This window comes from Penicillium verhagenii (assembly GCF_028828195.1).
Source record: "Penicillium verhagenii strain IBT 33310 chromosome Unknown utg000002l_segment0_segment0, whole genome shotgun sequence".
NCBI lineage: Eukaryota > Fungi > Ascomycota > Eurotiomycetes > Eurotiales > Aspergillaceae > Penicillium > Penicillium verhagenii.
In genome coordinates, this window is record NW_026643166.1 from 2,442,507 (window position 1) to 2,467,668 (window position 25,162).

General features: G+C 47.1%; 11 protein-coding genes across 11 annotated transcripts; 5 read left to right on the forward strand and 6 right to left on the reverse strand.

Annotated features, from left to right (window-relative positions):
• Positions 1-108: 108 nt before the first annotated feature.
• On the reverse strand, positions 109-2,202 carry N7466_000881 (fungal specific transcription factor domain-containing protein; the record flags this gene model as incomplete). Its single annotated transcript, XM_057160279.1, has 1 exon — positions 109-2,202. One exon carries the CDS (start codon positions 2,200-2,202, stop codon positions 109-111), a length of 2,094 nt encoding a protein of 697 aa, XP_057026527.1.
• Positions 2,203-3,208: 1,006 nt separating this feature from the next.
• akuA (uncharacterized protein) lies at positions 3,209-5,458 on the reverse strand (the record flags this gene model as incomplete). Its single annotated transcript, XM_057160280.1, has 6 exons — positions 3,209-3,319; positions 3,379-3,600; positions 3,651-3,754; positions 3,809-4,655; positions 4,711-5,322; positions 5,396-5,458. 6 exons carry the CDS (start codon positions 5,456-5,458, stop codon positions 3,209-3,211), a joined length of 1,959 nt encoding a protein of 652 aa, XP_057026528.1.
• A 382-nt stretch (positions 5,459-5,840) lies between these two features.
• Positions 5,841-7,261, forward strand: N7466_000883 (ferrochelatase HEM15; the record flags this gene model as incomplete). Its single annotated transcript, XM_057160281.1, has 3 exons — positions 5,841-6,083; positions 6,161-6,743; positions 6,804-7,261. The coding sequence occupies 3 exons, from the start codon at positions 5,841-5,843 to the stop codon at positions 7,259-7,261; spliced, it is 1,284 nt and encodes a 427-aa protein (XP_057026529.1).
• Positions 7,262-7,860: 599 nt separating this feature from the next.
• N7466_000884 (putative tetracycline-efflux transporter) lies at positions 7,861-9,775 on the forward strand (the record flags this gene model as incomplete). Its single annotated transcript, XM_057160282.1, has 3 exons — positions 7,861-8,076; positions 8,180-9,629; positions 9,687-9,775. 3 exons carry the CDS (start codon positions 7,861-7,863, stop codon positions 9,773-9,775), a joined length of 1,755 nt encoding a protein of 584 aa, XP_057026530.1.
• A 445-nt stretch (positions 9,776-10,220) lies between these two features.
• Positions 10,221-13,049, forward strand: N7466_000885 (pentatricopeptide repeat protein; the record flags this gene model as incomplete). The annotated part of the gene is made up of 1 exon (XM_057160283.1): positions 10,221-13,049. The coding sequence occupies one exon, from the start codon at positions 10,221-10,223 to the stop codon at positions 13,047-13,049; it is 2,829 nt and encodes a 942-aa protein (XP_057026531.1).
• An 825-nt stretch (positions 13,050-13,874) lies between these two features.
• On the forward strand, positions 13,875-15,292 carry N7466_000886 (SDR family oxidoreductase; the record flags this gene model as incomplete). Its single annotated transcript, XM_057160284.1, has 4 exons — positions 13,875-14,169; positions 14,225-14,352; positions 14,413-14,589; positions 14,642-15,292. The coding sequence occupies 4 exons, from the start codon at positions 13,875-13,877 to the stop codon at positions 15,290-15,292; spliced, it is 1,251 nt and encodes a 416-aa protein (XP_057026532.1).
• Positions 15,293-15,574: 282 nt separating this feature from the next.
• On the reverse strand, positions 15,575-16,588 carry N7466_000887 (uncharacterized protein; the record flags this gene model as incomplete). Its single annotated transcript, XM_057160285.1, has 1 exon — positions 15,575-16,588. One exon carries the CDS (start codon positions 16,586-16,588, stop codon positions 15,575-15,577), a length of 1,014 nt encoding a protein of 337 aa, XP_057026533.1.
• Positions 16,589-17,254: 666 nt separating this feature from the next.
• On the reverse strand, positions 17,255-18,145 carry N7466_000888 (RTA1 domain-containing protein; the record flags this gene model as incomplete). Its single annotated transcript, XM_057160286.1, has 2 exons — positions 17,255-17,904; positions 17,995-18,145. 2 exons carry the CDS (start codon positions 18,143-18,145, stop codon positions 17,255-17,257), a joined length of 801 nt encoding a protein of 266 aa, XP_057026534.1.
• Positions 18,146-19,255: 1,110 nt separating this feature from the next.
• N7466_000889 (RTA1 domain-containing protein) lies at positions 19,256-20,171 on the reverse strand (the record flags this gene model as incomplete). Its single annotated transcript, XM_057160287.1, has 2 exons — positions 19,256-19,929; positions 20,000-20,171. The coding sequence occupies 2 exons, from the start codon at positions 20,169-20,171 to the stop codon at positions 19,256-19,258; spliced, it is 846 nt and encodes a 281-aa protein (XP_057026535.1).
• Positions 20,172-21,292: 1,121 nt separating this feature from the next.
• Positions 21,293-24,048, forward strand: N7466_000890 (glycosyltransferase; the record flags this gene model as incomplete). The annotated part of the gene is made up of 6 exons (XM_057160288.1): positions 21,293-21,380; positions 21,435-22,116; positions 22,176-22,700; positions 22,758-23,111; positions 23,170-23,771; positions 23,825-24,048. 6 exons carry the CDS (start codon positions 21,293-21,295, stop codon positions 24,046-24,048), a joined length of 2,475 nt encoding a protein of 824 aa, XP_057026536.1.
• A 228-nt stretch (positions 24,049-24,276) lies between these two features.
• N7466_000891 (uncharacterized protein) lies at positions 24,277-24,691 on the reverse strand (the record flags this gene model as incomplete). Its single annotated transcript, XM_057160289.1, has 3 exons — positions 24,277-24,347; positions 24,431-24,488; positions 24,554-24,691. The coding sequence occupies 3 exons, from the start codon at positions 24,689-24,691 to the stop codon at positions 24,277-24,279; spliced, it is 267 nt and encodes an 88-aa protein (XP_057026537.1).
• Positions 24,692-25,162: the final 471 nt, after the last annotated feature.

Consider the following 25,162-nt stretch of genomic DNA (forward strand, 5'->3'; position numbering starts at 1 on the left):
TTGACTCGACTCAGTAGCTTGTAAGTTGACTTCATTGAGAGTCTAAATTAAAAAAAAAGACTCTTCAAATGGTAATGAAGTACTACATAATGTACAGAGCAGAGCCCGCTAAGACCCGGGAATCCCTTCCAAAGCTGAAGTAATAACCCCTGCAAAAGCCTGCGAAATCCCCCAACGCCCACCACGCTGCAACAGATCCACCAACCGATACAAATGATCCATATCAGCAACCACAGATCCACTAGAACCCTTCGACTGCAGATCTGGAAAACAGCTTTCGACTGAAGCATTAATATCACCCAGGATTTTGAATTCTGGCGATGAAAATGCCTCCGAACGAACGACATGTTTCGGTGCAAACCTCGCAACAACGAGATATGTGAGTGCAGCAGAAAAGAGCGCTCGGGGAACGTGAATTGATGGTTCCGAGGACATGCTCATATTTTCTATATACTGCGCAATCAAAGAGGCGTGTATAAGGCAGCGGCTGGCGTTCAGGGATGTACACCATTCTTGGACGGGTCCTGCAGCCTGTACTGTATGGTGGTAGCCATCTCGACCAATGAGCTGTTCGAGGAGGTCAAGGTCTGCGTATAGGGATATATAGATTGAATGCCAGAGTACGGGGAGACAGAATGGATCTCTTTCGTGGCTTTGAATTGGTGTGTAGTAGGCTTTCCACCAAGCTATCAGGAGACTTGATATCTCTGCAGAGACATGGTGATCGAATCCATCAGATTGCTTCGCGTCGACCAAGCGAGCGCTGATACTCTCCAAGAGACCGTAAGCTGCGAAGCGGGATGATACTCCAGTGACTGGGAGTGGATCAAGAGAACGAGGGAGTTGAGTAGATACTAGGTCATTTTCGGGTGACGTATTCATGGATTGGCGGTACATTGCAGCCCATTTTGAAGCCGTGGGCGCCGAGAATAACTCATCAGATGCGAGTTTGGGAAATTGGCGGAATCGATGGCTGCGAATAGGTTGGTGGTGCAGGAGAGTTGCAAGCTCAGCGTCGTGAATATGTAGTGCGACTTGAACCCGTGCTCGTTGTTCATGATCAATCCATCGATACCAGCTTGTCTCGATATTGCTGTCATCGGATAAATCAGGTGCTCGGGTACAGATAGACCCGAGTCGATTTGCTTCACGAGCCCAAGCTGCGACTGTCCCATGCAGGACATCTGCCAAGACGAGATATTTTGGTTCACCGGCCAGAATAGCATATGTTTGACCTAGAATGGCAGCCTGGACCATAGAAAGTGCGTCTGGTCGGCTCTGCGATAAAAAGGATTCCCATGATGCCAGTATTGCCTTGTTCAGCCTTTCAAATATTCGAGAGCCTTGCATAACAGCACGCGATGACCCGACAAATAGACTGCCGATGGAACATAAAGACAGGAACAAGAGAGAATTCTCTGCAGTTGGTCGGAAGGAAGGAGTATGAATGACAGGAAGCAATGGATGAAATCGATGAAAATAAAGCTTAGCGAAGAGATTCAATTGTTCTGATGTTGGAAGTGCCTCGTCCTCCATCCTTGGCCTAAGCTTCTGTGATAAATCGGCTCGGTACGACTCATTCGCTTTAGTATGTCCCGAATAACTCGATTCTGCCATGTCGAATCCTCGACTTGGTCGGTGCTCCATATGTGAAAACCATTTGCGCTTCATAGCATCTCCTGGAGGATTAGGCGACTGCAAGTTCGGCGCGAAACTTTGCACCGGTGTGAATATTTCCGGTGATTCCTCTGTCGGCAAAAGAGGAGCCGGAAAGGGATTCGAGAACTGTGCCCATTCGGATATGGTGGAGGTTAGTGAGAAGTCTAGAGCGCTAACATCAAAATCGTCTTCTAGAAACCATGTCCCGGGCCCTGAGTTGGAGCTCGATCGATGTGTGGTATCATCTTGCGAAGATAGATCCATTCCAGGTATATACCCGGTATTGGGTGGAGCAAGACTTGCAATGCTTGTGTTGGGATATTGCAGCGGAGTCATATTCTCCGGCATGGATGTGATCCCCGGAATCTCCGATAACCGTCTCAGAGATTCAGCCGCCGAGGCTGGCGTAAGCATCACCGAGTCATCTGGCAAACTGTTGGAGGATTCCTCAAGATGTTGCCTAGCTTGATGCTCAGCCTGCTGCTCAATTTGCTGTTCATGGTGGCTTCTTTCGTGACGCCGAACAACATCACTATGATACATATGTATGTGTTAGTGCTGGATTTCATTCGAGTAAGATCGTCACCTGCACCAACCTTCGAGAGTATAACTTCCCACAGATAGAACACGCGAATGATTTTTCTTTTGTGTGTCCTCGAATGTGCCTTGTCAGGTGTTCTTTCTTGGAGAATGTCTTGTTACATGCATGGCATTTCCGATCATTTCGTGAACGTACGCCATTCATCTTGATGCTCTACTATGTCGGGACTCGGGAGGCGGCGGGGTGAACTGTGTCAATCTCATTCTCCACACAGGATAGCAGGCGGGGGCTAAGCGAAAGCTTAATGGATTTTATCGATCCATAAAACTATTTGGGAAGGTCCAGGATCAAGTGGTTTTCATAATTTTCAACTAGAATTTCAGGACCTGGGGAAATGACGTTGAAACTTGAAATTAACTGCTTTTGCCCCCAGAGACACCCGCCTTTCTACCCCGTAACTTTGTACAGCGAGAAGCCGCTTGACCGCCCCCGCCTTTTATATTTTTCTGCACCCCACCCGGCGCTGTTAGTCATCCTAAGGATTCCTAACTAACTCCCAGTTTTTGCCCATGGTTACTAGATAATGAGATTAGAAGCAGATGCAGCCAAACAACACCTGGAGTATCGGTCTGGAAATTTTGAAGGGTCACAAAAATTATCAACTAGATAGAACTGTTTGGCTAGAGAGAGTTAAGAGAGAAGGTCGTTTTTGATAATCATTTCCCGCAGCAACCGTGGACATGGTTACTTCAAGCACTTCAATCCCCGATACAGCCTTTGACCGAGGTGAAAGGGAAATCAGGCAAAAAGATAGAAACTGGAGCATCCAAGATACTATTAAGTATCAGGAAAAGAACAACGTAGAGGATCCGCATACTTGTACCCCACATGATCATCACCTCGGCAATTGGCCAGCTCCGAGCCTCTGACCGAGAAATTTCGGAGTTGGGTGAAGTGTACAGGGCACCAACTTCATCACTCGTTACTTAATGGTGGAAAGCAAATTCATCAAAGCTTCTCCTCAAAGTACCGCTCTATCCGTTCAATGAGATCTGCTTTTTTGCCAGCCGCAGAGCGACCATGATTATTGAGAAACTCTTTCAGTGTGGGCACCGTAAGCTAGAGAGATTGTGTGAATGAGGTAGAGCCGTGATAAATCAAAAGTGAGTGCGACTTACCTTAGACAAAGTTCCCTTAGTCATGGCGGTCTTGATTTCGCGTTCGATATCAGCTCCTCCGTCCTCAACCTTGGTCTTCTTTGCTGGTGGACTGCCTGCACTTTCGTGATCTTTTGATCCTCGCTTGACCAAGGTCATCTTTGAAGCAGCAGTTCCCCCAAAGATCTTTTCATTTTGAGCATCAAGCTCCTTGGCCCATTGTATAACATATTCACCGGCACGCTACAAACCAGTCAGCGCCATTTTCTCGACTGGGAATCATTAGCGCCTACCTTGTCGATTTGTCGATACTTGGGTAAAGTCTTGTCGTCAGGAGTCCCCGGGTGGTCTTCGTCGAGAGCCAAAGCTTGCAAAATGCGATAATGCCATTGAAGGGCTGCCAACAAATTAGTATTATTACGCGGTATTATCATTTCAAATCGAAACCTACAAGGATTAGGGTACTTCTGAGGGTCATATACACCCTTCGGAAGCTGCAATTGCCCTACTACCTGCCTCATCGCATCAATGAGAGGTTCCGGTGCCGGAGTAAAGCCGTAGTCTGGGTTCCTCCGCATGTCATCAGCGAAGGGAAGTGGAATAATCCACATGCCAGGTGGAATTTTCTGTACACCATTCTCGTCGATTCTCTCAGCACCAGAGATCATGGCCGCCAGGACCGGAGAAGCTCTCTTGCGGGGAATGAACCAAACCAATGCAAGTTTGCGGTCCTTGAGAAGTTTCTGCTGCAGCGCAGAGAAAACACGTGTAGAACCGATATAGTCTTCCTCGGAAGGATAGATAAAAGTGGGATGCTTAATGTTGGCCCATATGGGCAGGTCAGCCAGCGGCTTGAAGCCAATAATTCGAATCACTGGCTCTCCAAAGTCTCTCAATGATAGCTGCTCCTCAGGTGTGAATGAAACTTGTTCACCACCGAATTTGTATGCCTTGCGAATTTCTGACTTCTCAACTGTGTGTGCTGTGTCATCTGCTAAAAGTGTAGTAGTTCCCTTGACAATCTGAGGTTTCTCCCCACCTAGCCAGACGTAGCAGCTCCGTGCCGGCTGCTGCTTTTTGAGCAACAGATAACCCTTGACAGAAATCTTGAGATTAGGACCAATCTCCAAAGCCATATTGGAAAAGATCGACCTCTGGGGCACGGATCTAGAATTGATACTGGAAAGGAGAGCATTGAGCAACGTAATTCCGTCGCCCTGCGCAGTCGCTATTTTTGTGTCTGGCTGGAGGTAGGCCGGGGCTTCCCCATCACTTGGAGATGTTTTGTAGATGATATCCTATGCTCGTCAGTCTGGAAGCCGCGAACGATGTGTGCTAGATCAAGAAACCTACATCATAGAATTTAGAGGTCTCGAATTCATGATCAACTCGGGAGATAGGGAAGAGCTCAATTGTAACGTTTAGGTCGTACAGATCCCTTGCACGCACTGTAGCTGCGGATCGAAGCGCCTTGTTCTCTTCATGAGGATTATCATTGTCGGTCACGATGAAGAGTCGCCGTGAGAGGAAATTTGGAGCTTTAGACGTGAAGATCTGGTTGGCACAGAACAACATATTGGCCATAGAAACAGGCTCCTCGGAGGGTTTTAGTAACTTCTGAGCCTCATCCTCGTCTTCCGCAAGAGCTCGAAGCTCCTTTACTTCCTCGGCCGAGGGAACGTCCAGGTCGGTAAAGAGATAACAGTGAGGGTATGAGAGATCCCCAGTACCATCTCCATCTTCATCGTAGAACTTGGATGACTGTGTTCCATAGAGGAGAACTCCGATCATGTCACCGGGATTCGATATGATACGCTGCTGCATCAGATGGTATGCGCATTTAAGGGCTGCAGATGCCGGTGACTCGTCGGCTGATTTCTTGGAATCTGGCGAAGCGCGAGGGGTGAGCATCGAGCTACTGATATCAATTGCGAAGAGAACAGCATCTTTGACTGCTCGAAAGCTCTAACATCACCCAGTCCGAAAATTATTAGGGCTCATTCCACTTGAATATACTAGCTGCATAAATGCCACTCACGGTTTCATCAGCTTCTTCTTCTTCGAAGAGTTCCTCTTCGCGTGTATCGTTTTCATCAGCCATCCTGGTGGTGAAATTTGGATGGGGTTATGGGAAGAAGATAAGAAAATAAAAGGAAGCTTTATAGAACAGGCAGTGGCGTCATTGTTGCCTTGAGACGCGCCGCGGATTTAAGCGTGTTTGACATGTTTGACACGACAGCGCGGAAGGCACGTGACCTGTAATGCTGACTCCTAGAGCGCGTTGATTGGCTGTATGGAGTCCCAGCATTTGCTAACAAATTTGGCCGCGGGCCGCAAGCTTTCCGGCGATCTGGAACCTTGTGATTTGTGATCTCGATTTCAAGTTCCCTTGTACGGCTCCTTCTCTATTGTGCTACGAACAGCGTTGCGTCTTTACATTTCAAACATCATCCTCACCGTCTAATTTGGTAATCATTAATACAATGGCATTCCGTGGCATTGCAGCTCCATCTCGGTTATGGAGCAATGCTGCTACCCCGGCCTTCCGCTCAGCCACCCGAGGCTTCGTGGGATACAGCAGAGACCAGCGATGCGGCCTCGCAACAGCAGTGCCACCAGTCACCCAGGATGCTACCGGCGCTAAGGGGCCTACTGCAATGGTTTTTATGAACATGGGCGGACCATCAACGACCGACCAGGTGGAAGACTTCCTGAGCCGGCTATTTGTATGTTCCCTGTGATCTTCTAGTGATTTTGCAAACATTGTGTTCGTTCCGGTACTAACCTATCCTTCTCTATATAGTCCGACGGCGACTTGATTCCCTTGGGTCGTCTACAATCATATATCGGACCACTTCTCGCCCGCCGACGAACCCCCAAGATCCAGAAGCAATACGCGGCCATCGGCGGAGGCTCACCAATTCGCAAATGGTCGGAGTACCAGTGTGCGGAGATGTGCAAACTATTGGACAAGATCTCTCCGGAAACCGCTCCCCATAAACCCTATGTGGCTTTTCGCTATGCCGCTCCATTGACGGAGGAGATGTACAATCAATTATTTGAGGATGGGTTTGGTAATGGTAGGGGAGGTCGCGCGGTCGCGTTCACGCAATATCCACAATACTCTTGCTCCACCACTGGCAGCTCCTTGAATGAGCTGTGGAAGTGGCAAAATAGACTGGAAGGAAAGCGTGCCAATGGGGACGTGGATGCTACGGGTGCGATCAATTGGAGTGTCATTGACCGATGGCCCACCCACCCTGGTCTGGTTGAGGCATTCGCGCAAAACATTGAAGCTCAACTGAATACATACCCCGAAGATAAGCGGGATAAGGTGGTTTTACTATTCTCGGCCCACAGTTTGCCCATGAGCGTCGTCAACCGAGGTAAGTTCCACTCCTGCATAGACAAAGAGCTTTTTACTGATGTTTTTTCCTTCTGTCTAGGCGACCCCTACCCCGCCGAAGTTGCCGCCACCGTCCATGCTGTTATGCAGCGACTCAAGTTCAGCAACCCCTACCGTCTGTGCTGGCAGTCACAGGTGGGCCCTTCCGCTTGGCTTGGCGCGCAGACCGCAGATACCGTGATGGAATATGTTAAACGTGGGCAGTCCGACTTGATTCTGGTGCCCATTGCTTTCACCAGCGATCACATCGAGACCTTGTACGAGTTGGATTTGGAGGTTATGGAGGAAGCCAACAGTCCTGGCGTTAAGCGCGCAGAGAGCTTGAATGGAAATCCGACCTTCATCCAAGGGTTGGCAGATATTGCGCACCAACATTTGCAGAAGAATGAGCCCTGTTCTCCCCAGATGACTCTTCGTTGCCAGGGCTGCCGCAGTGACCGTTGCCTCGAGCAGAAGAAATTCTTCGCCGGCAAAGAGCTCTCTTCTCTTGTTCTTTGAGAGATGTGTCTCTGTTCTTGTCTCTGGACGTTTTTCCTGTTATATTATTTCCTTATCTCATACACGTGGACTTCATACATGTAAACATAGTACTATCAGGCAGGTGGGGGTTGCGGAGTTAATTTGACCATGTTTTGCTAGGTCTGCCCTTTTCATGAATAATTGTGCCATCCAGAATTCGGACTCTGGACTTCAAAGCCAAAAGAAAACGATATTTTCATGAACTCTTACTAGATCCTACTATACAAAACATGCTGTGTTCCTTAAGTGAAACAATCTAAGCTTTTGAGATTATGCACAGATGCTTCCCAGGTTAGTTAGTTAGTTATGCAGTGGGATTCAACGTTTGATTACTAACAATGCCTCGGATGTGGGTCTAATCGCCGATTCCTGGCGGAGTCCGAAGGCCCATTTCCAAGGTTGTTGATAAGGGACAACGCTGACGCATGAAACTCCAATTATCCCCTCATTCCCGGTTCGATCCAAGTGGTCATGACCTAGAATTGGACCCATTGCGCGTTCATAATCTTGACTTTGTCTTGCAATAGCATGCGCTACTAGAATTTCGCTATACATCCTCTTAAGGATCTATCTCGATCATGGAGAACGAGGAACTCTTTGCGGGCGAATCTGCTCGGGATGTGCAACAAGCCACTGAGAATTTGGTTCAAGAGTCACGTCGCACTGCAGAAGGCACGATCTTGCACGTGCACAATGAGCCGCTCTTAGTCAATAATGACTCGGATGATGAATGGCCGGAGGAAGTACAACAGCTTCGCGACATAGACACCCGACCGCGATGGAGAAGGCCGAGTGTAAGTCACTGAGACGCCATAGCCACTTGGATCATGGCCACTTGGACTATACCCGGTCGTATCCTGTTTGATGTTTTGATAAATCTAATCTTTCCCCCCACAGATTTACTGGTTACTACCATTTGCACTGGCATACACCGTTGGCTTTGGCGGCTTGGCGGTGCCTAAGATTACTCTCATGAGAGATCTAGTATGCCGCGATTATTTCTTTGAAAAGAGTATTGGCGATCCTACCTTCACCTATCTCCCGGTAGTATTCTCCGAAGACAACCCCCAGTGTCGAGTTCCCGAGGTTCAAGCCAAGGTTGCCCAGCTCCAGTTGTACATAAACCTCATTTCTGGCCTTGTTGCAGCACTGATTAGTCCCTGGCTCGGTCGCTTATCGGATGCATATGGCCGAACCAAACTAATCGCTGTGTGTGGATTTTGCGCTGCATGCAGTGAACTAATCACTTGTTTCCTGGGAACATGGCCCGACACTCTCTCCAGCAACCTTTTCCTCTTGGGTGCTTTGGTGGACGGGCTAGGTGGCTCTATCACCGGTGCGCAGGTGTTGCTTCACTCTTATGCAACTGATTGTACGCCCCCTGATCGACGGAGCGTCGCATTTGGATTATTCCACGGCGCGCTTTTCTTGGGCGTGGCAGCTGGCCCAAGCGGTGCAGCGTATATCATTCACAAGACTGGTAACGAGTTGATTGTGTTCTACACGGGCTTCTTACTCCACATATTCTTTGTCCTGTCTGTACTTTTCATCGTCCCCGAGTCATTATCCACAGAGCTTCAGCTTGTCGCTCGTGCTAAGCACCGCGCGAAGCCGACATATGATGAACCAAAATGGTACTCTTGGAAAGCTCTCAACCCGATGAAAATCCTGGCCCCTCTCAAGATTCTTTTGCCCCCAACCGGACGTCCGAGTGTCCTTTTTCCAAACCAAAAAGGAGCCAGTCCAGCTCTGCGCCGCAACATCATCACGCTGGCCGTGATGGACATGGCTTTGTTCGGCGTCGCCATGGGCACGGTACAGGTCATCATCATTTACGCCGAGTACATGTTCAATTGGGGAAATGTGGAAATGAGTTTGTTTGTCGCGATAGTCAATGGTGTGCGTACCGTCAATCTATTCGTGTTCTTGCCCCTCATCTCCTGGCTTTTCCGCACACCGACCGAGGATGACGGCACAATTCGTGGGTGCGATACGCTGGACGTTATGCTCATTCGTATATCCGTTCTTTTTGATGTTGTTGGATACATTGGATATGCCATATCGAAGACAGGGACTGCTTGGCTGGTCTCAGGTACCATCGCCTGTCTTGGTGGAATGGGCCCGCCGACAATGCAATCTGCACTGACCAAGCATGTGCCGAATGATCGTGTTGGTCAGTTGCTTGGTGCAACAGGCGTTTTGCATGCTCTTGCTCGGGTGGTTGCACCCACGATATTCAATTTGATTTATAGTTTGACGGTTAGGTCATATCCCCAGACAGTCTTCATAATTCTTGCATCTGTCTTTGGGGCCACGGCTTTCTTGAGCTTCTTCCTTCGACCAAATGGTAGGCTGTTGGCTGGTATTGACTTCTGTACTGAAACCCCTGCTAATATTCATACAGTGAGCCTTGATGATGTGCCTGCGCTTGATATAACGGTCGAGGCAAACGAGGATGGGGAGAACGAGGAAGATCAATTGCTTCTGAGATAAGCAGATGAATTTTGTATTTTGAGTGGACCTTGCTTTGTACATAGATTACAGGCAATCGTCATGACTTAGCAATACCTAATTATATAGTCAATGTTTGTCACAGTGTTGATTATCGAATGCATGAATTTCAAATTAGCACTTTTTGAAAATTAATTTGAAGCTATACAACTTCCAAGGTTGAAACATCAGCCGGCCAAGGCGGTCCGGCGGGCGGGACGGCACAATCGCGCAGCTTTTTCGAGTTTCCGAAAAAAGTTGTCCCCGAATTTACCCTTTAACATACCACCAACCTCGAATTGCCTTTTTGCACAACAACACAAGCTTCAGTCCGAACGCGGTGATCTACACAGAAGGCTCTGTGGATAGCATTCTCCTCTCTTTGATCGATTGCTGGAGCCACTGATGCACGACTGGTAAATTCAGCGCGCACTGGGCAGCGCTTACCATGTTCGCCAAAGCCGCCAATTCGACCCCAGCCGTCCCTTCACGAAATGCCCTCCGCGTCCTCCGCCAGTTAGCCTTTGCTGGCTCTGTGGGGACATTCTGTACCGTTGCCGCCATAACCTACGATGTCCACCGCCGGATTCGCGTGGCCGAGCAGATCATTGAGAACAAACGTATGATCCGGACGTCGGCACCGAATTACGATGCCACGTCTTCGGCCAAGCGTCTTGCTCTCATGATGGATGCGGCAGAATCTGGTGAGTTTATGGGCCTGGATTCGCTGAAGCACAGGTCGAACCAAAGCGAGGGGCCAACGCTTGATGTTGATAGGAGCGCCCTTGCACAAGATATGGGTCTACCTCCCCCAACACATCGACCGACTCACACTCTCCGACCAACACTGGCCGTCCGTCCTACTTCACTTCCTGCCCTGGCAGCACAATACCAAGACCCAGCAACAAGTCACGAGAATCAAATTGCTGTGGCCAGGGAGCTTCAAGCAGATGAGGCTCGGCGCGCAGAGGGGTTGCCTACATTCGAGGAAGTAGTACGCACCATGTTAGTGGAACGACGGGCGGTGGAAGCTGCCAATCTGTTTCTGACCTTCAATCGTGTAAATGGAGACAATGTGATATCATGGGGCAGGCGAGCTCTTGGTGTTGCAGTCTACACAGCGAACTGTCTGCAAGGCAACGTTTTTATCGCCCGGTCTATGTTTGTCCGACTTGAAAAGGTGTCAGTCGTGGATACAAATCTGTGGACTACCATGATACACATGCTTGCTAAGGAAGGACATGTTGAATCTGCGGCCACGGTCTTTGACAGATACCGAAACAAGTTTGACGTACCGCCTTACTTGCTGGAAATCACAATCCGATGTCTTATTGAATCAAATCGGTTGAGTGCTGCTAGGTGGCTCTTCTATCAAAATATTGAACATGATATAAAGGGTGGTCTTTGCGGAGCATATCTTGATGGTCTCTGGAGGAAGACTCATAGCGTTGAATTGATCACTAAGGAATTCCGCAGGATCTTGGCCGATCTTGCTGAACTAGAGCGAAACCCAACGGAAAAAGTGTTCAATGCGCTGGTCAAAGCATTGATTGACGCCGGCCAATTCGAGGATGCCGAAGCGTTAGTTTGTGACATGGAGGCAAAACACGCTGCCAAGCCTGGGTGCCGTACCCTTGGTCTTATACTGTACGGAAAAGCCTTGCAATGTGATTGGGATGGTGTTCTTGCAGGAATGCGTGAGATGCATGAGCTTGGATTTACTACAACGGAGAAGCGAACTTTTTGTCAGCTCTTCGATCGGCTCTGGCTGGAGTTTTGGCCGTCTCACTCCGGTCCTGAATGCTGGAGCTTTCTCGAGACCTGCATTATCGAATTCGATATCTCACCTGATAAAATTCTTCACCGTCATTGCCTCGAAGGATTGATCGAAAAATGCGACCCGGAGATCTTGACGAAATTTAGCCTCATGGGTGAAGAGCGTCGATGGAATTCTGGGATGAACTACCAATCAACAATGAATACTATCAAAGCACGTCGTTTGGCTATGCGAGAAAGTCCAGTAGGAGTTTGGAAAATGCTCCAGTCGGCGAAGAAACAGCACGGAATGGTCACCATGACGCGACGTATCATGGGCAAGGGCGCTGAGTACTATAACATCGACAGGGACAAAATTGCCCCGATTACTCACCAAGCCTATGAAGCAGAGCGTGAGATTGGCACGACTCTTAACAGATATTCCTCCAATCTCTATGTCCCAATAACAAAGCGAATGGAGCATTATGTTCACACTGGCAAGTTCCTTGAGGCAAAAGAACTCTTCGACCAGGCTGTGCACAATGGCTATCTCATCAAGTCGCAGCTCGTTCGGCTCGTCGTCATCGCAATGATCCTCCACGATGGCCTAGGGGGTCTTGTACCGGCCAAAGAGATAATCAAGAAGTATTGGACAAAGGAAACCCACCAGAAATCCTTCCGAGTTACTGAGCGCGTCCCCCGCTTTGCTCCGATCTTCTTCCAGCAATTAATGCAACTGCACCAGAGCAAAGTGACAGAAAGCACGTTGCTCAAAATCTGTCTCTTTGAGTTTTATGAACTTTGCGCTGAAAAGGCAAGGTTCACAGTGAAGCACCACTCCTCAGTCTCGGTTGCTCGCCGAATGATCGCTCTCCGCCGCCCCCTTACCGCCGTGAACGTCCTGTCGGCTATCTACATGTCCAAATGGCGAAAGTCCCACGGCTTTGACCAAATCCAGCTTAAGATGCTTATACGTGCTCACACCTATCTCAAAAATGCTCGCGGCGTTTGGTGGTGTATAATGACCGTTCTCACTCGCGGAGACCAAATCAATCGCGACTTTGTTGTTGAAGTGGAACGCCTGACAACTTTATGGGAATCCACATTTTCACCGCCTGTCATGGAGACATTGCGAGGGCTCATCTCCGTGCTTCGACAGAAACACGACGGAATCGAGTACTGGAATAATTTCGTCGCTGATGCCAAGCGGAAGAAGCAGAATCGGGCTCAGATTACCACACCTCCTGTTAATTGCCGGGAACCGCCCCTGTCAACAACGATCGAAGAAGCTCTGGTCGGATTCGATGAGGAAGTAGAATTTGACCGGCTCATCAACCGAACACAGTTAACCAAAAAATCCTTGAGATATTGGTGGGATGAAGACGTAATGGTGTACTGCACCACGAGGCAACCGGAGCACCCACAATACCCTGTAAGCCCTGCAGAAGACATGTCAAGCCCTGGAGAACCCAAGCCAAGTCGCGATTTCTCCTCCAGCCACGGAGATATTGCGAGTGCTTAGCTCCGTGCTCCGACAGAAGCAGGACCGAAGCGAGTACTGGAAGAATTTCACAATTGATCCCAAGCGGGAAAAACGGGATCGGGCGCAGCTTCGCAACCCGCCCGTCGATTGCCGGGAGCCACCCATCTCAACAACAATCGAAGAAACTCTGGGTTGATTCGATGAGAAGATAGTGGTTGACTGGCTCATTGACCAATCACAGTTAACCAGGAGAGTTGTTAATATTCTGTTGGGATGACTGGAGACACAGTGTTGGCTTCATTCGAAGGCAACCAGAGCACCCACAATACCCTGTACACCTCAACATTTGAAGCCAATGTGGCTGTTTGTAAATATATTTTTGTACTATAAAGCCATCAACCATGTACCTATATTCAATAGAAAAATGATCGGAACATTCAAAATGTTGAACATTTGAACCGGTGTTTCATTCCCCTATGTACTTTGAGACAGACATTTTTCTGTTCAGGCTCAATAACATTTGAATACTTAGTCTCCTCTTGTGTTCCAAGCCGTGAAGGTTCAAACATTGAATCAACATTTGAATGTTTCCAAACTCGGAAGGTTCCACATGTGCAAGGTTCAAATGTTCAAAAGATGTACATACTGTCATATGCATGTGGATGTTGTGTGGATGTCTATAACTAGTTGGTTAGTTGATTAGTTATGGAATGACTCGGGATGACTCATGATGATCCACAGATGAAGTGGATCAACACTAACTGAACTATCACGTCGTAGATGGTTGATCGTTGCAATACCTCCAGGCTATAAGTAGGAAACTACTACTCGTCCTAAATGAGAAATCCCAATCATCCGACAAAAATGTATGATCAGAAACATGCTATTGTCTTTGGCGCATCCGGCCTAATCGGCTGGTCTCTAGTAAATCAACTCTTGAGTTCATACCCAAGCGTTGGTACTTTTTCTAAAGTCACTGCTATTACAAACCGGCCGATTACAGTCTCCGACTCACATTGGCCTGAGTCGGCCTCGAACCAACCGGATCTCCAGCTCGTCTCAGGAATTGATCTTCGCGACGGGGACGGAGCTACGCTGGCAGAGGCACTGAAGCGCACAGTGAGAGACGTGGAAAGTGTTACCCATATCTATTATCTGGGTACGTAGTCATGAATTACCTGACTTTGAAGATGCAACACACTTACCTTCAACAGTTTTCACCGCGGTCGAGGATGATATTGAGGAAGTTTCTACAAATCTGCGAATGTTTAAGAATGTCATCGATGCCCACGGCTTGATCAGTCCTAACCTGCAGTTTGTGGCATTTCCCGGTGGGACGCGGGTGAGTGAGCACCCTTTATTAGACCATAAATGTTGATGTCACATACTAAAAAAAAACCAGGGGTATGGTATATACACTCCCGGAGGCACATTCACCCCGCCTTTAACAGAGGATATGGTGAACAAGCTTCCAGCTGAAAGTGCCAAGACGGTCGTATACCCAGCATACCGCAAGCTTCTCGATGCAGCAAGCAAAGGAAACAAATGGACCTGGTGTGAAATTTGCCCAGATGCGATTGTAAGTCTTCGAGTGAAAAGGCTACCGAATACAGTAAACTAACCCCATCAAGATTGGCTTCACTCCCAACGGTTCTCAGTTCAGCCTGGCACTTCATTGGGCCCAGTACCTATCTCTGTGGGCTTACAATAACGGCATAGGACCAGATACGCCAGGACCCCACAAAACCGACGTCCAGGTACCATTCCCTGGCAATGTGGCTAGCGCCAACTCGTTGTTCTCGCCAGTATCTAGCAATACAATTGCACGGTTCATGATATATGCCTCTCTTCACCCGGAGGAATGCGGCGGAGGCCAGTTGTTCAATGTTGCCGATAACGAAACACCTTGTAAGTATGGTGATATCTGGCCTCGACTAGCGAGTTGGTTTGATCTAGTGGGCATGGGACCAGTTGAGAACTCGCAAGCATTGGACAATACTTTGAAGGCTGGCGAACTCCCCCGAAGTACTATAGACCTGACGCCTGGGGAATATGTTCTGGAGAATATGGAAAAATTCGCTGAGCTTGGCCGGGCAAATGCTGTTCGTGGAGGTGTTGGTGCTGGTAGGCAGCAACTTGACAGTGTGGGCTACTGGTTGACATTTGATCGGCAACTGAGTCTGGAGAAGCTTCGGCGGACGGGATTTGAGGGGGATAGAGATCATGTTCAGGGATGGTTGGAAAGTTTTGAGATGTTCAGAAAAGCAGGGCTGATATTATGAGTCTGAGCATCTTCCACATGCCCAGTGTGAGACCAACTCTCCATTCAGCCCTAGAGGTTGATACTAGTGATGTGGACTAGTACTGCAACCTTGGAACGGGATTCCCAAACCAAGGGCCAACCATTGATCATTTTCTCACCTCCTGAGTTATCAGGGGTCAACTTGAATTTCATTTTAATTATTTGAGTTGAAATATGAACGCACTTACTAAGAGAGGGAAAGTCTAATTAATTCTTTGAGTGTCGAAAAAAAAAGAGAAAATAGCTTCGGAAATGTGTACAATCACATCTCCTGAAGGAAACTATTTGGCCAGCGCAACCATCGTTCCCACTGAGGCCCCAGGTAGTCCTTGATAGATGAGATCAGATAAATCCCACTGTTGCCAAAAGTCCACATATCTCGGTGAATATGTAGAAGAGCACCAAAATGAGAGAGGATGGCGAGTGCCTCTGGTCGACGTTCCGAGAGCAGGTCTATGTACTCCATCGAGATAATCACTGGCCAAAACATAACAGGGCTAATTGTGGAGTAGTTTGATACAGGGGATGAGCTTCCATTAAAAGCTGTCTGAAGGTCTTCAACTGTCTTTCGGTAAGTCGTAGCGATCGCTGGCTCAAATGAGGCGGTATTTATAAGTGACATAAGCTCAGAGCACTCATTTCTGGAGATACCCTGCGCGAATATTTTGCCTTCATTTTCAAGTAGCGGGCCGAGTGATGTCTGCAAAAGCAGATGCCAGGTTTCACTGGCAACCGCACGCACACCCCGATGCATCTTCAGGGATAGAATAAAGTAGTCGAGGAACTCTTCGAAGTTCTGAGGGCGATATATAAGCTTATCAGAAAGGACGTGCATCGCAAGTAATGAGGAGAAAAGGAACGTCGGGACGCAATTATCGATGGATATGTCTAGTTTGGCGCCATTAAATTCAGAAAGGGCATGTGTTTGCAGTTGGGCTGCATGATGTCGGTAAAATTCCTGCCTGTCCGGGCGAACGACGCTTAAATGAAATGCAGACAACGCGAGGACTTGGTTCATCAGGAAAGGGGCAGACAAAATGCATTTGGTCATGTCGATAGCGGAGTCGTCGAAAGAGAGCTTGTCAAAGCCAAGAATGTTCAGCATATTGGTGACAAAGTGATGAAATAATTCCAGATGTAGCTTGTTCACCGCAGGGCTGTCATCGCTAGCGTTAGTGCCGCTTGGTGAATCCACAGACGATGCGTCGTTTCTTTTGCGATTTAATTTGGGCTTGGGTTTCGGATTCTGTGTTAAAGCATCCGCCTTCGACACCATGTCTTCATATGAGCAATGTCGCTTTGAAACATTGCAATTGACACATTTTGGGCGTGTCTCATCGCACTTGTCACTAGGTTAGCTTCAAACGCTGAGTTTCGTGTTTCTTTTTTTTACTAAATAGCAACATGTGAGAAAATACCTTAATATGGCGACGCTTGCACTCGAAACAACCCCTCCTTGATTTCTGGTGCGGCTTTCTCGCATGAATCATAGTCCTGTTCTGGTTTGGCAGCTAGACGGGATCTTCAAGCCTGGCACTCTGTACATCTGGGCCAATGAGACCCTCAACGCTTGAAAATGACCCCTTGTCGTGGTGTATTTACAAGCGATGCTGTCGTGAAGGTCTTTTAGTATGGGCCAAGGAAGTACATTCACCAAAGGGAATGTTGAGAGTTGAATTCTTTATTCTCTGATGAATCTTGTTCGCCTAAAGCTGACTCAGCCAGTATATCTTTTAAATTAACCAATAGAAATCAAGAAAAGTCAAAACGTTGGAATGCTTTACACTAGCCAATCATTGATTGATCCAAGATACATATGTATAAAATACAGTCTCCAAACCCCCTGGTTTTTCCTAAGATTCTGTGTATCAATTCTACTGGAACCATCTCACTCTTATTCCCAAATTGCCACCTCTTCCTCAGAGGCGTATTCACAGCATGATTACACATCTCGTAAGTTGACATAATCATCAACGACAGGACCCTTGCCGACAAGAATTTTGCCAGGGTGAAAGAAGTGGAAGATTGCCTGCACAAAAAACATTGGAACGGCATCGAAGATGTACATCAAATACTCATGGGTTGGCACATATCCATCTGTTCCACCGACATATTCGATGATCCGAAAAATACACCGCCCGATTACCAGTCCGGATACAAGGAACAAGATATGAAGGAGTCGACGCCAAGGCCCACCGATCATATTGAGACCGGAATTGCGCAAACGAGCCAGGAATGTGACAGAAACGTAGAGGAAAAAACAGAAGAATATCAATTGAACAACAAGGCCAACAACAAGGATCTTCTGCCCGATGTTGCGCATACTGTCGATGACCTGCATACCACCTCCTGCCAGCTGCAACATAAAGGCGCTGGTGTCTCCTGTTACGAAGACTTTGGTCACTTTCCGGGGTTCAACGACAGATAGCTGAGGTTGACCGACGAACATGACAATCCGGCCGTATGTCATATAGATTGTTGCAGCATAGAGCGATGGAGGGAGAATGATCAACGTGGATTGGCAGATATAGGGTACGAGGCTTTCGGGATTTCGTGCTGATATCAAGCGGAAGATATAGCCCAATGTCATCACTATAAAAAAAAAATCCATGGGTTAGTTTGACTCTCGGCCTCTCCTCACATGTGCATGTGTGCTAAGTGGAGAAGAAAATAAACACTCACTGAAAGCACCAATGAGAAAAGCAGTAAAGAACCACGTTCTTGTTCTTGTCATTTGCCAAAGATGATACCAGGCACTTGCCCCAAACAGCACCATCATGATACCTGCCCCTGTCTTGCTAGGCTCATAGGGATAGAGGCCTGAAGACCCCATGTTGAAATATATTGGAACCGGAAAAAAAAGAGATGTAAAGGAAGGAATGAAATAATAAGAATGAAGAAGCCGGTTGACCTGAAAAGAGCGTTTCCGACTGGTTCAATGTTCGGAGCTTAGCAGAAGAAAAGATTAAAGAGAGTTATCGACTGTTGAGCTGGAAGTTGAAAAGAGCGTGTAACCGGAGTGTTCAAAAGATTTAACAGCTTTATATCCACCATGGTCACCTACTATCATATTTGTTTTCTACATAAGGAACGATCAGGGGCTGACGCGATGCACCTACCGTGGACTTGTTTTGAAATTATATTCTGTCTTCCATTTTTAGATTTCATGGCAGAGACGTTACAGAGCTATCTAATGTTGAAGTTCTGAGCATTTGATTGGGCTGGGCCTAAGCCGAATACGCGGAATGAATGGCCTCTGATTCGTGCACTTGCTCCATTTAGGCTGTACCGCTGCTAGTGGAATTTTCGTTCACGGTGGAGCACAAGTGGCGCATCCTGGTGGGTCCAGATGTCGGGGTTCAGAAGTTCAGAACCCTTCTTGGATTCCCAGTTGGAATAAGTTGAGAGATTCTAGGGAGAGTTAGGATATCCTTCCCAGTAGCTTCAAGTCTGATTGTACTCAAGTGCTCCGTGCATTCATGGATCCATGGATGTATATTCTCGGGCACCGCGATTCAGGTACAGCTGTCAATTTATAAATGTTCTCTCGTTGTAGTTTTCTTCAACTCAACATTGAAAATCATCAAACCGTGACTCAGCTGATATCACCTAATTTTTCACTACATGTGATAGTACGATATGCATGTGTACCATTATCAGTGGCAGACCTCACTGCCCTCTGTCTAATATTTTGGGAAATTATTTCAAATAATGAAGTTCTATTGGCGGTCAGTTTCATATGAACAGGACAGAAATTGAAGAAGAGAAATCCAAGCTTAGAGGGCACTATATATGGCCCAGAGTAGGTACATATGTATTGGGGATAAATGAAAAGGAAGATCGTAAATAGAGAAAAAAGGCAAAAAAAAACTTCAAATATCAAAGAGAAAGCAAAAAATGCAAACAGAAAGGACATGCATAAATAGGTATTGAGGTATCATAATCATGCCTTCGTCTCTTCGGCTGTATTATCACTGCTCTCGGAGCTACGGGCAGTAACAAGGAATGGCTTCAGTTCAGTTGGGTGCCAAATCCCAAATATCACCATAGCAATGAACATGGGAACGGCATCAAAAACATATAACATCCACTCATTGCTCAATGGATAGCCTTGGTTGCCCATAGCGTACTCCACGAGCCGGAAAATGGATCGGACAAGAATGAGTGCGCTAACACCGTAGAGGGCATAAAGATGCTGTTTCCAAGGAACATAAGGATCAAATGCCTCCGCGGTCGGCCTGCGATGCATTCCTGTTTGGAACATATATGCCGTAATGATGAAAATGCAGAAGCTTAGTACTTGCAGGGCTAGACCAGCAAGCACAATGCCTTGTCCAATCTTGCTTAGACTACTGCTGACCATCATTCCTGCACCGCCTGCTTGGATCCAGAAAGTGGCAACATCGCTTAGAACAAATGTCTTGGTCACCCATCTCAAGGGAAGGAGTGAGTGTTTTTCTCCGTGGACGGCGCGGATGATGCGAGCGAGGACCATGTAGACCGATGCAGCGAATAGAATCGGGCCCAGAAGAATGAAGACGGACTGTATACAGTAGGGCATCAGCTTCCCTGTGTTGTTGTGTGCGTCGATTCGGGTCGCATATCCAATGATTTCGACTGAAGCAAGTAATCGAATGGTTAGTAAGGGAACGGTATAGAGTGGAAGACTTTGAGGGTGGATTCGTACAGAGACCGCCAATTGCAAAAGGCCATGTAAATTTCACTTTTGTTCGGAAAATCTTCCAGAAATGAAATGATGTCGTGGCAAGGAAAAGAATCAAGAAAATGGCTGCCGCAGCCATAGAGGGGACATATTGCCAGACGTAGTAGCCGCCCTTCAAGGGTTCCAATTTGGCCATTCTGAATAGGTTGAGAGGATCAAATAGACTCTGTGGAGACTGTAATAATTGCTCCTCATCTCGATAAATGGGAAATACTTTATACTTAGCGTCTCAGACTCTGAGTCCCTGAGGGTCTTTTAGATAGAGATTGATCGACCAATCAGCAAAGAGTGGTTCCGCGTATGCACGGACCATGTACGAGTCCGCGTATTGTAATCGCCGGAGCAAAGACCGATATTAGACTAAGCGGGCCGATATGGTTAATTTTAGGATACGCGGACTTCAATCCTTGGTAACATTTGAAGGTGATATTTATCAGATATATTTGCCTATATTGAATGCCAAGGCTTGGTTGAGCTTCATTTGCCACAGATCTACTGGCCAACTCTTTCCAACATTGAACATTGATCAAACTGACGGTTTCATTTGAATGCTCTCTATGATAAGCTACTAGTATATCCCTGACTTTCAATGTTCGAAGTGACCATTTTCCCTCCCATTTAACGTTCCTTACCATCAAAAGAAGATTGAACGTTTTTTTATATTTTTTTTATATTTTTTCTTATGCACGTTGCTAAACTACAACGTTTACAGGGCAGCTATACGCGTATTCATAAAAGTGGGGATTGGCCACGCGCAGATAAAGTTGTTCGGTGGATCCCCGAATCCACTCATTTCCTCTTCGTTGATTCGATATAAGCTGGGGCTTTGTGGGGCTTCTAAGGGAGCGTGAGAAGGGAAAAAATACGATTACGACCCAACATTTACAGGCATTTGAACACATGGATCTTATTAACGCTCGGAAAACTTTTCTCGTTCAAAATGTTTGAATCTTCAAAGATCCCCAGTTTCTCCCACGGTACGTTGCCGGGTACAATTAGACTCTTTTTCAGTGGATCAATCCTTATAAAACGTGGGCCTTTGATGTTTGAAAATCGACTATTGAAGACCCCTGACCCACATTCATTAGTCCTTCCAAGGTTAAACCTTCAATTCAGGTCCCTACAGTCATATCCAAAATCAAAATCAAAATTTCTTCTTTTCGTTTGAACCTTGGAACAACCCGCCACCTCACTTGGAATTTAGAAACCCTCTTAACGCGGCATTTGTATCACGGTATTCTCTATCCCAGATTCGTCATGGAGGATTCACCCCCATCTTATGCCGTGCTCGAGGCCGCCGGCTGGCCGAAGGATGACTGGCCTCAAGATGCAGCAGCTGTCAATGGTACAGTTTATAAAAGTTTTCCTCTTCAGACGATCGGATGTTAACTTTTGGTAGGTGACGGCCGCGTTGAAGTTGACCTTGACTCTAAAATTTGCAGAACGGTCGCCAAACTGATTCCTTTCTCGCACAATGAAGAAATCACATCAATTACAGAGCAGCCAGTACTGGCTAAGACGAGCTGTGATGTTCAATTGAATATTGTAATTCAGGTGGTCGGCAGTCGCGGCGATGTCCAGCCATTTATCGCACTCGGAAACGAACTCCAGCTATACGGCCATCGCGTAAGGCTGGCGACTCATCCCGTGTTTGAATCCTTTGTTCTTGAATCGGGTTTAGAGTTTTACTCCATCGGCGGTGATCCGTCTGAGCTCATGGCCTATATGGTCAAAAATCCAGGCTTGATACCTCAGATGAAAAGTTTGAGAGGTGGAGAAATCCAACGCAAGCGGGCTATGGTGGCTGAGATGCTACGGGGCTGTTGGGATTCATGCATCAATGACGATCCGGTCAGCGGGGCGCCTTTCGTTGCTGATGCCATCATCGCCAATCCACCTAGCTTTGCCCACGTTCACTGTGCACAGGCTCTGTCCATCCCTGTACATCTTATGTTCACCATGCCATGGAGTAGTACAAGAGCTTTTCCACATCCGCTGGCAAATCTCAAGTATTCTACTACCGAGCCAAAAATTGCCAACTATATTTCCTACGGTATTGTGGATTGGATGGCGTGGCAAGGGTAAGGATTGATTGAAACTAGCTGATTGATTTCCAATTTGCTAACTTGAAACTTACTAGTCTTGGGGACATAATTAACGAGTGGAGATCCTCACTTGATTTAGAGCCCATTCCAGCTACCGAGGCGCCATGTCTAGCCGAAACCCTGAAACTACCTTTCACCTACTGTTGGTCACCGAGTCTGGTGCCAAAACCATCAGATTGGCCATCAAATATAGATGTCTGTGGCTTTTTCTTTCGCTCCCTTCCAGATTACAAGCCACCTCTTAACCTCGATTTGTTTCTTCAAAATGGCAGCCCCCCAGTATACATCGGATTTGGCAGCATCGTCATTGAAGACCCAGTTTCTATGACGAATATCATTCTTGGAGCAGTCAGGTCACTTGGTATTCGTGCAATCATATCTCGCGGTTGGAGTAAGATTGGGGAAGCTGCATCTGATAACCAGGTCTTCTATCTTGATGACTGTCCACACGAATGGTTATTCCAACATGTCGCAGCCGTTGTTCATCACGGAGGTGCAGGAACTACGGCATGTGGTCTGCGTTTTGGCAAATCTACGACTATAATCCCTTTCTTTGGAGAGTAAGTCTTGGCTCCCGGTTATCCTCTGATGCCTTTCATTGTACTGATTTGGAGTAGTCAGCTCTTCTGGGGCAACATGGTTGCATCCTGTGGGCTCGGGCCAAAGCCTATTCCTTATCGAGCTCTAACTTCTGAGAATCTGGCAGACGCCATTCGCTTCTGTCTGCATCCCAGAGCGCAGTCTGCAGCGCGTGATGTTGCAAAGGGAATGAGTCATGAGAATGGAGTTTCCGCTGCAGTTGCATCTTTTCATAAGCACCTACCAGTGAATGACATGAGATGCCATGTTCTCCATTCGGAGCCAGCTGCGTGGTGTTTCAAAAAATCCTCCAAGCCTCCCATTCATTTATCTAAAGTTGCTGCGGAAGTTCTTGTCGACCATCACCGTCTTAAATGGAATGATCTTCAACCGTGAGTCTATTCCTTGAGTTAGTGTTGATCTCTTGGAAGATTTAATTAACAGGAGTAGGTACCATGTGAGCAAAATTCATATTCAAAATCGACGATGGGACCCAGTGACAGGCACCGCCTCATCCTTGATTGGTACAAGTACCAACGTGTTGAAAGCGACTGGCGATATTGTGTACAAGCCATACCAAGAGTTCCGTCGTGTCCCTAGGAGCGACTCAGAGCCCGCTCTTCCGGAATCATCCGGCTCTCGATCCCCAAGTATTGCTACTACATCAGACACTGCTTCCTTGGATAGTTCTAGTACAAAGAGACCTTCAAAGCTGAGAGCCACAGGCGCCGCTATGGAAGGCTCGGCAAAGAGCCTGGGAAAGGTCGTCGGTTATTGGTACAAGGGCGTGCTCGTAGACATGCCTTTAGCGGCTAGCGAAGGCCTTCGTGCCGTACCTCGTCTATATGGCGATGAGGTCAAAGATCATGGGAAGATTCTAGATTGGAAATCCGGTGCCACCTTCGCCGGTAAAAACTTTGTCCATGGGATGGCAGACGGTCTCAGCGACATCTTCACGCAGCCCTACAAAGGCGGCCAGGAAGAGGGAGCCAAGGGTGTGATGAAGGGACTTGCAAAAGGAACATTGGGCGCAACTACCAAAGTTTCATCAGGTGCGTGGATTGGATTTGTGAGTCCATAAAGGAATATACTAATTGGATCGCAGCCGCATTGGGGTTGGTGGCTTATCCTGCTCATGGGATGATGAAAAGTCTGTATACGGCAACACACTGCAAAACAAGGAAACGAATTCTTCAAGCGCGAACTGAAGAAGGGAAGTACCTTGCAGAACACTCACCTAAAGGGCAAAGAGATCGGCAGTCCATTATTCGTAACTTTGAGACTGCCATTCGCAAACCCCTTGACTTTGATATTTCATCATCAAGTTGATCTTCTTTGATGGCAATAAAAAGGTGGAGGAAGGTTATGGTATAGATGCCTGTTCTCGCATCTCATGGGATATAAAGGCCCAGTTTAATTCAATCTGTCTTTGAGTCGCCTGTCAATGTGACTTTCTCACAAGTAAAACGCCAAATATTCCCAATCATTTCGCTTCAATGGTTATAGAACATGAATCATAAATATTCCAAAAAAAAATAGGCAAGCATCTTCTCGGCTTCATGCAAATGAATCACTAGCAACAACAGCAACAGCAATTGCAGCATTCAAAGCAGGCCAGACCACAGCATCTAAACATTTGAATCTGTCAGCTTTGTTCCGGTATCTGTATCGACCACTCGACTCAAAAATAAGGCCAAAACTCACAATCCACAGCAAGCATCTATGGGGCCTCCTCCGCGAATCTTCATATCCATACTCTCAGTTTGAGTCTGTCCCGAGTCTATTAGCTCGAGCTTCAATTATTAAGATCCGTGCAACTTGGGATACATCATACAGGCTGAGTCGAGACCTCTGACGGGGTAGCAGTCATTGATTCCAAACTTGACGGCTGTTGCATGGTCATGGTAGTGGCATCCCATGTTTTCTCTTCTTGGGGGCGACTCGAGCCGATAGATTTAAACCACTCAAACATTTTGGATAGATATTGCGAAAAGAGACGGACAGTGGAATTAAAAATGTGGAATGAAAAAGAAAAGATGATCAGAAGAAAGAATCGACTAGTTATGTATAATTAATGTCAACTATGGAAAACCCTGACGGCCCTGACGACGCGTCCCATAAATAGAATTCGTATGCGAAACCGACCCTCGGATCCAGGTGGAGCAAATATAGTGTCTTCATCCAGGCAACAGCAGTTCGCCCTTTCAGCCTTACCGGCCCGAAGTAGATATTCCAAGGTTTGCAATTGCATTAATTCATCATTCTCTGCTGCGCCATGAGGCGAAGTATTTGCAATTCATGCAAAGTCGTCATGGCATTTTAAGTACATTTTGCCGGAAAAGATGGATAAATCGGGTGACCCACAGGCGAATGTTTTCGTATTCGGAAAGACAAGATTACTTATTTGGGATACTAGTACATGCTAGATGTGGCGGGGGGTATT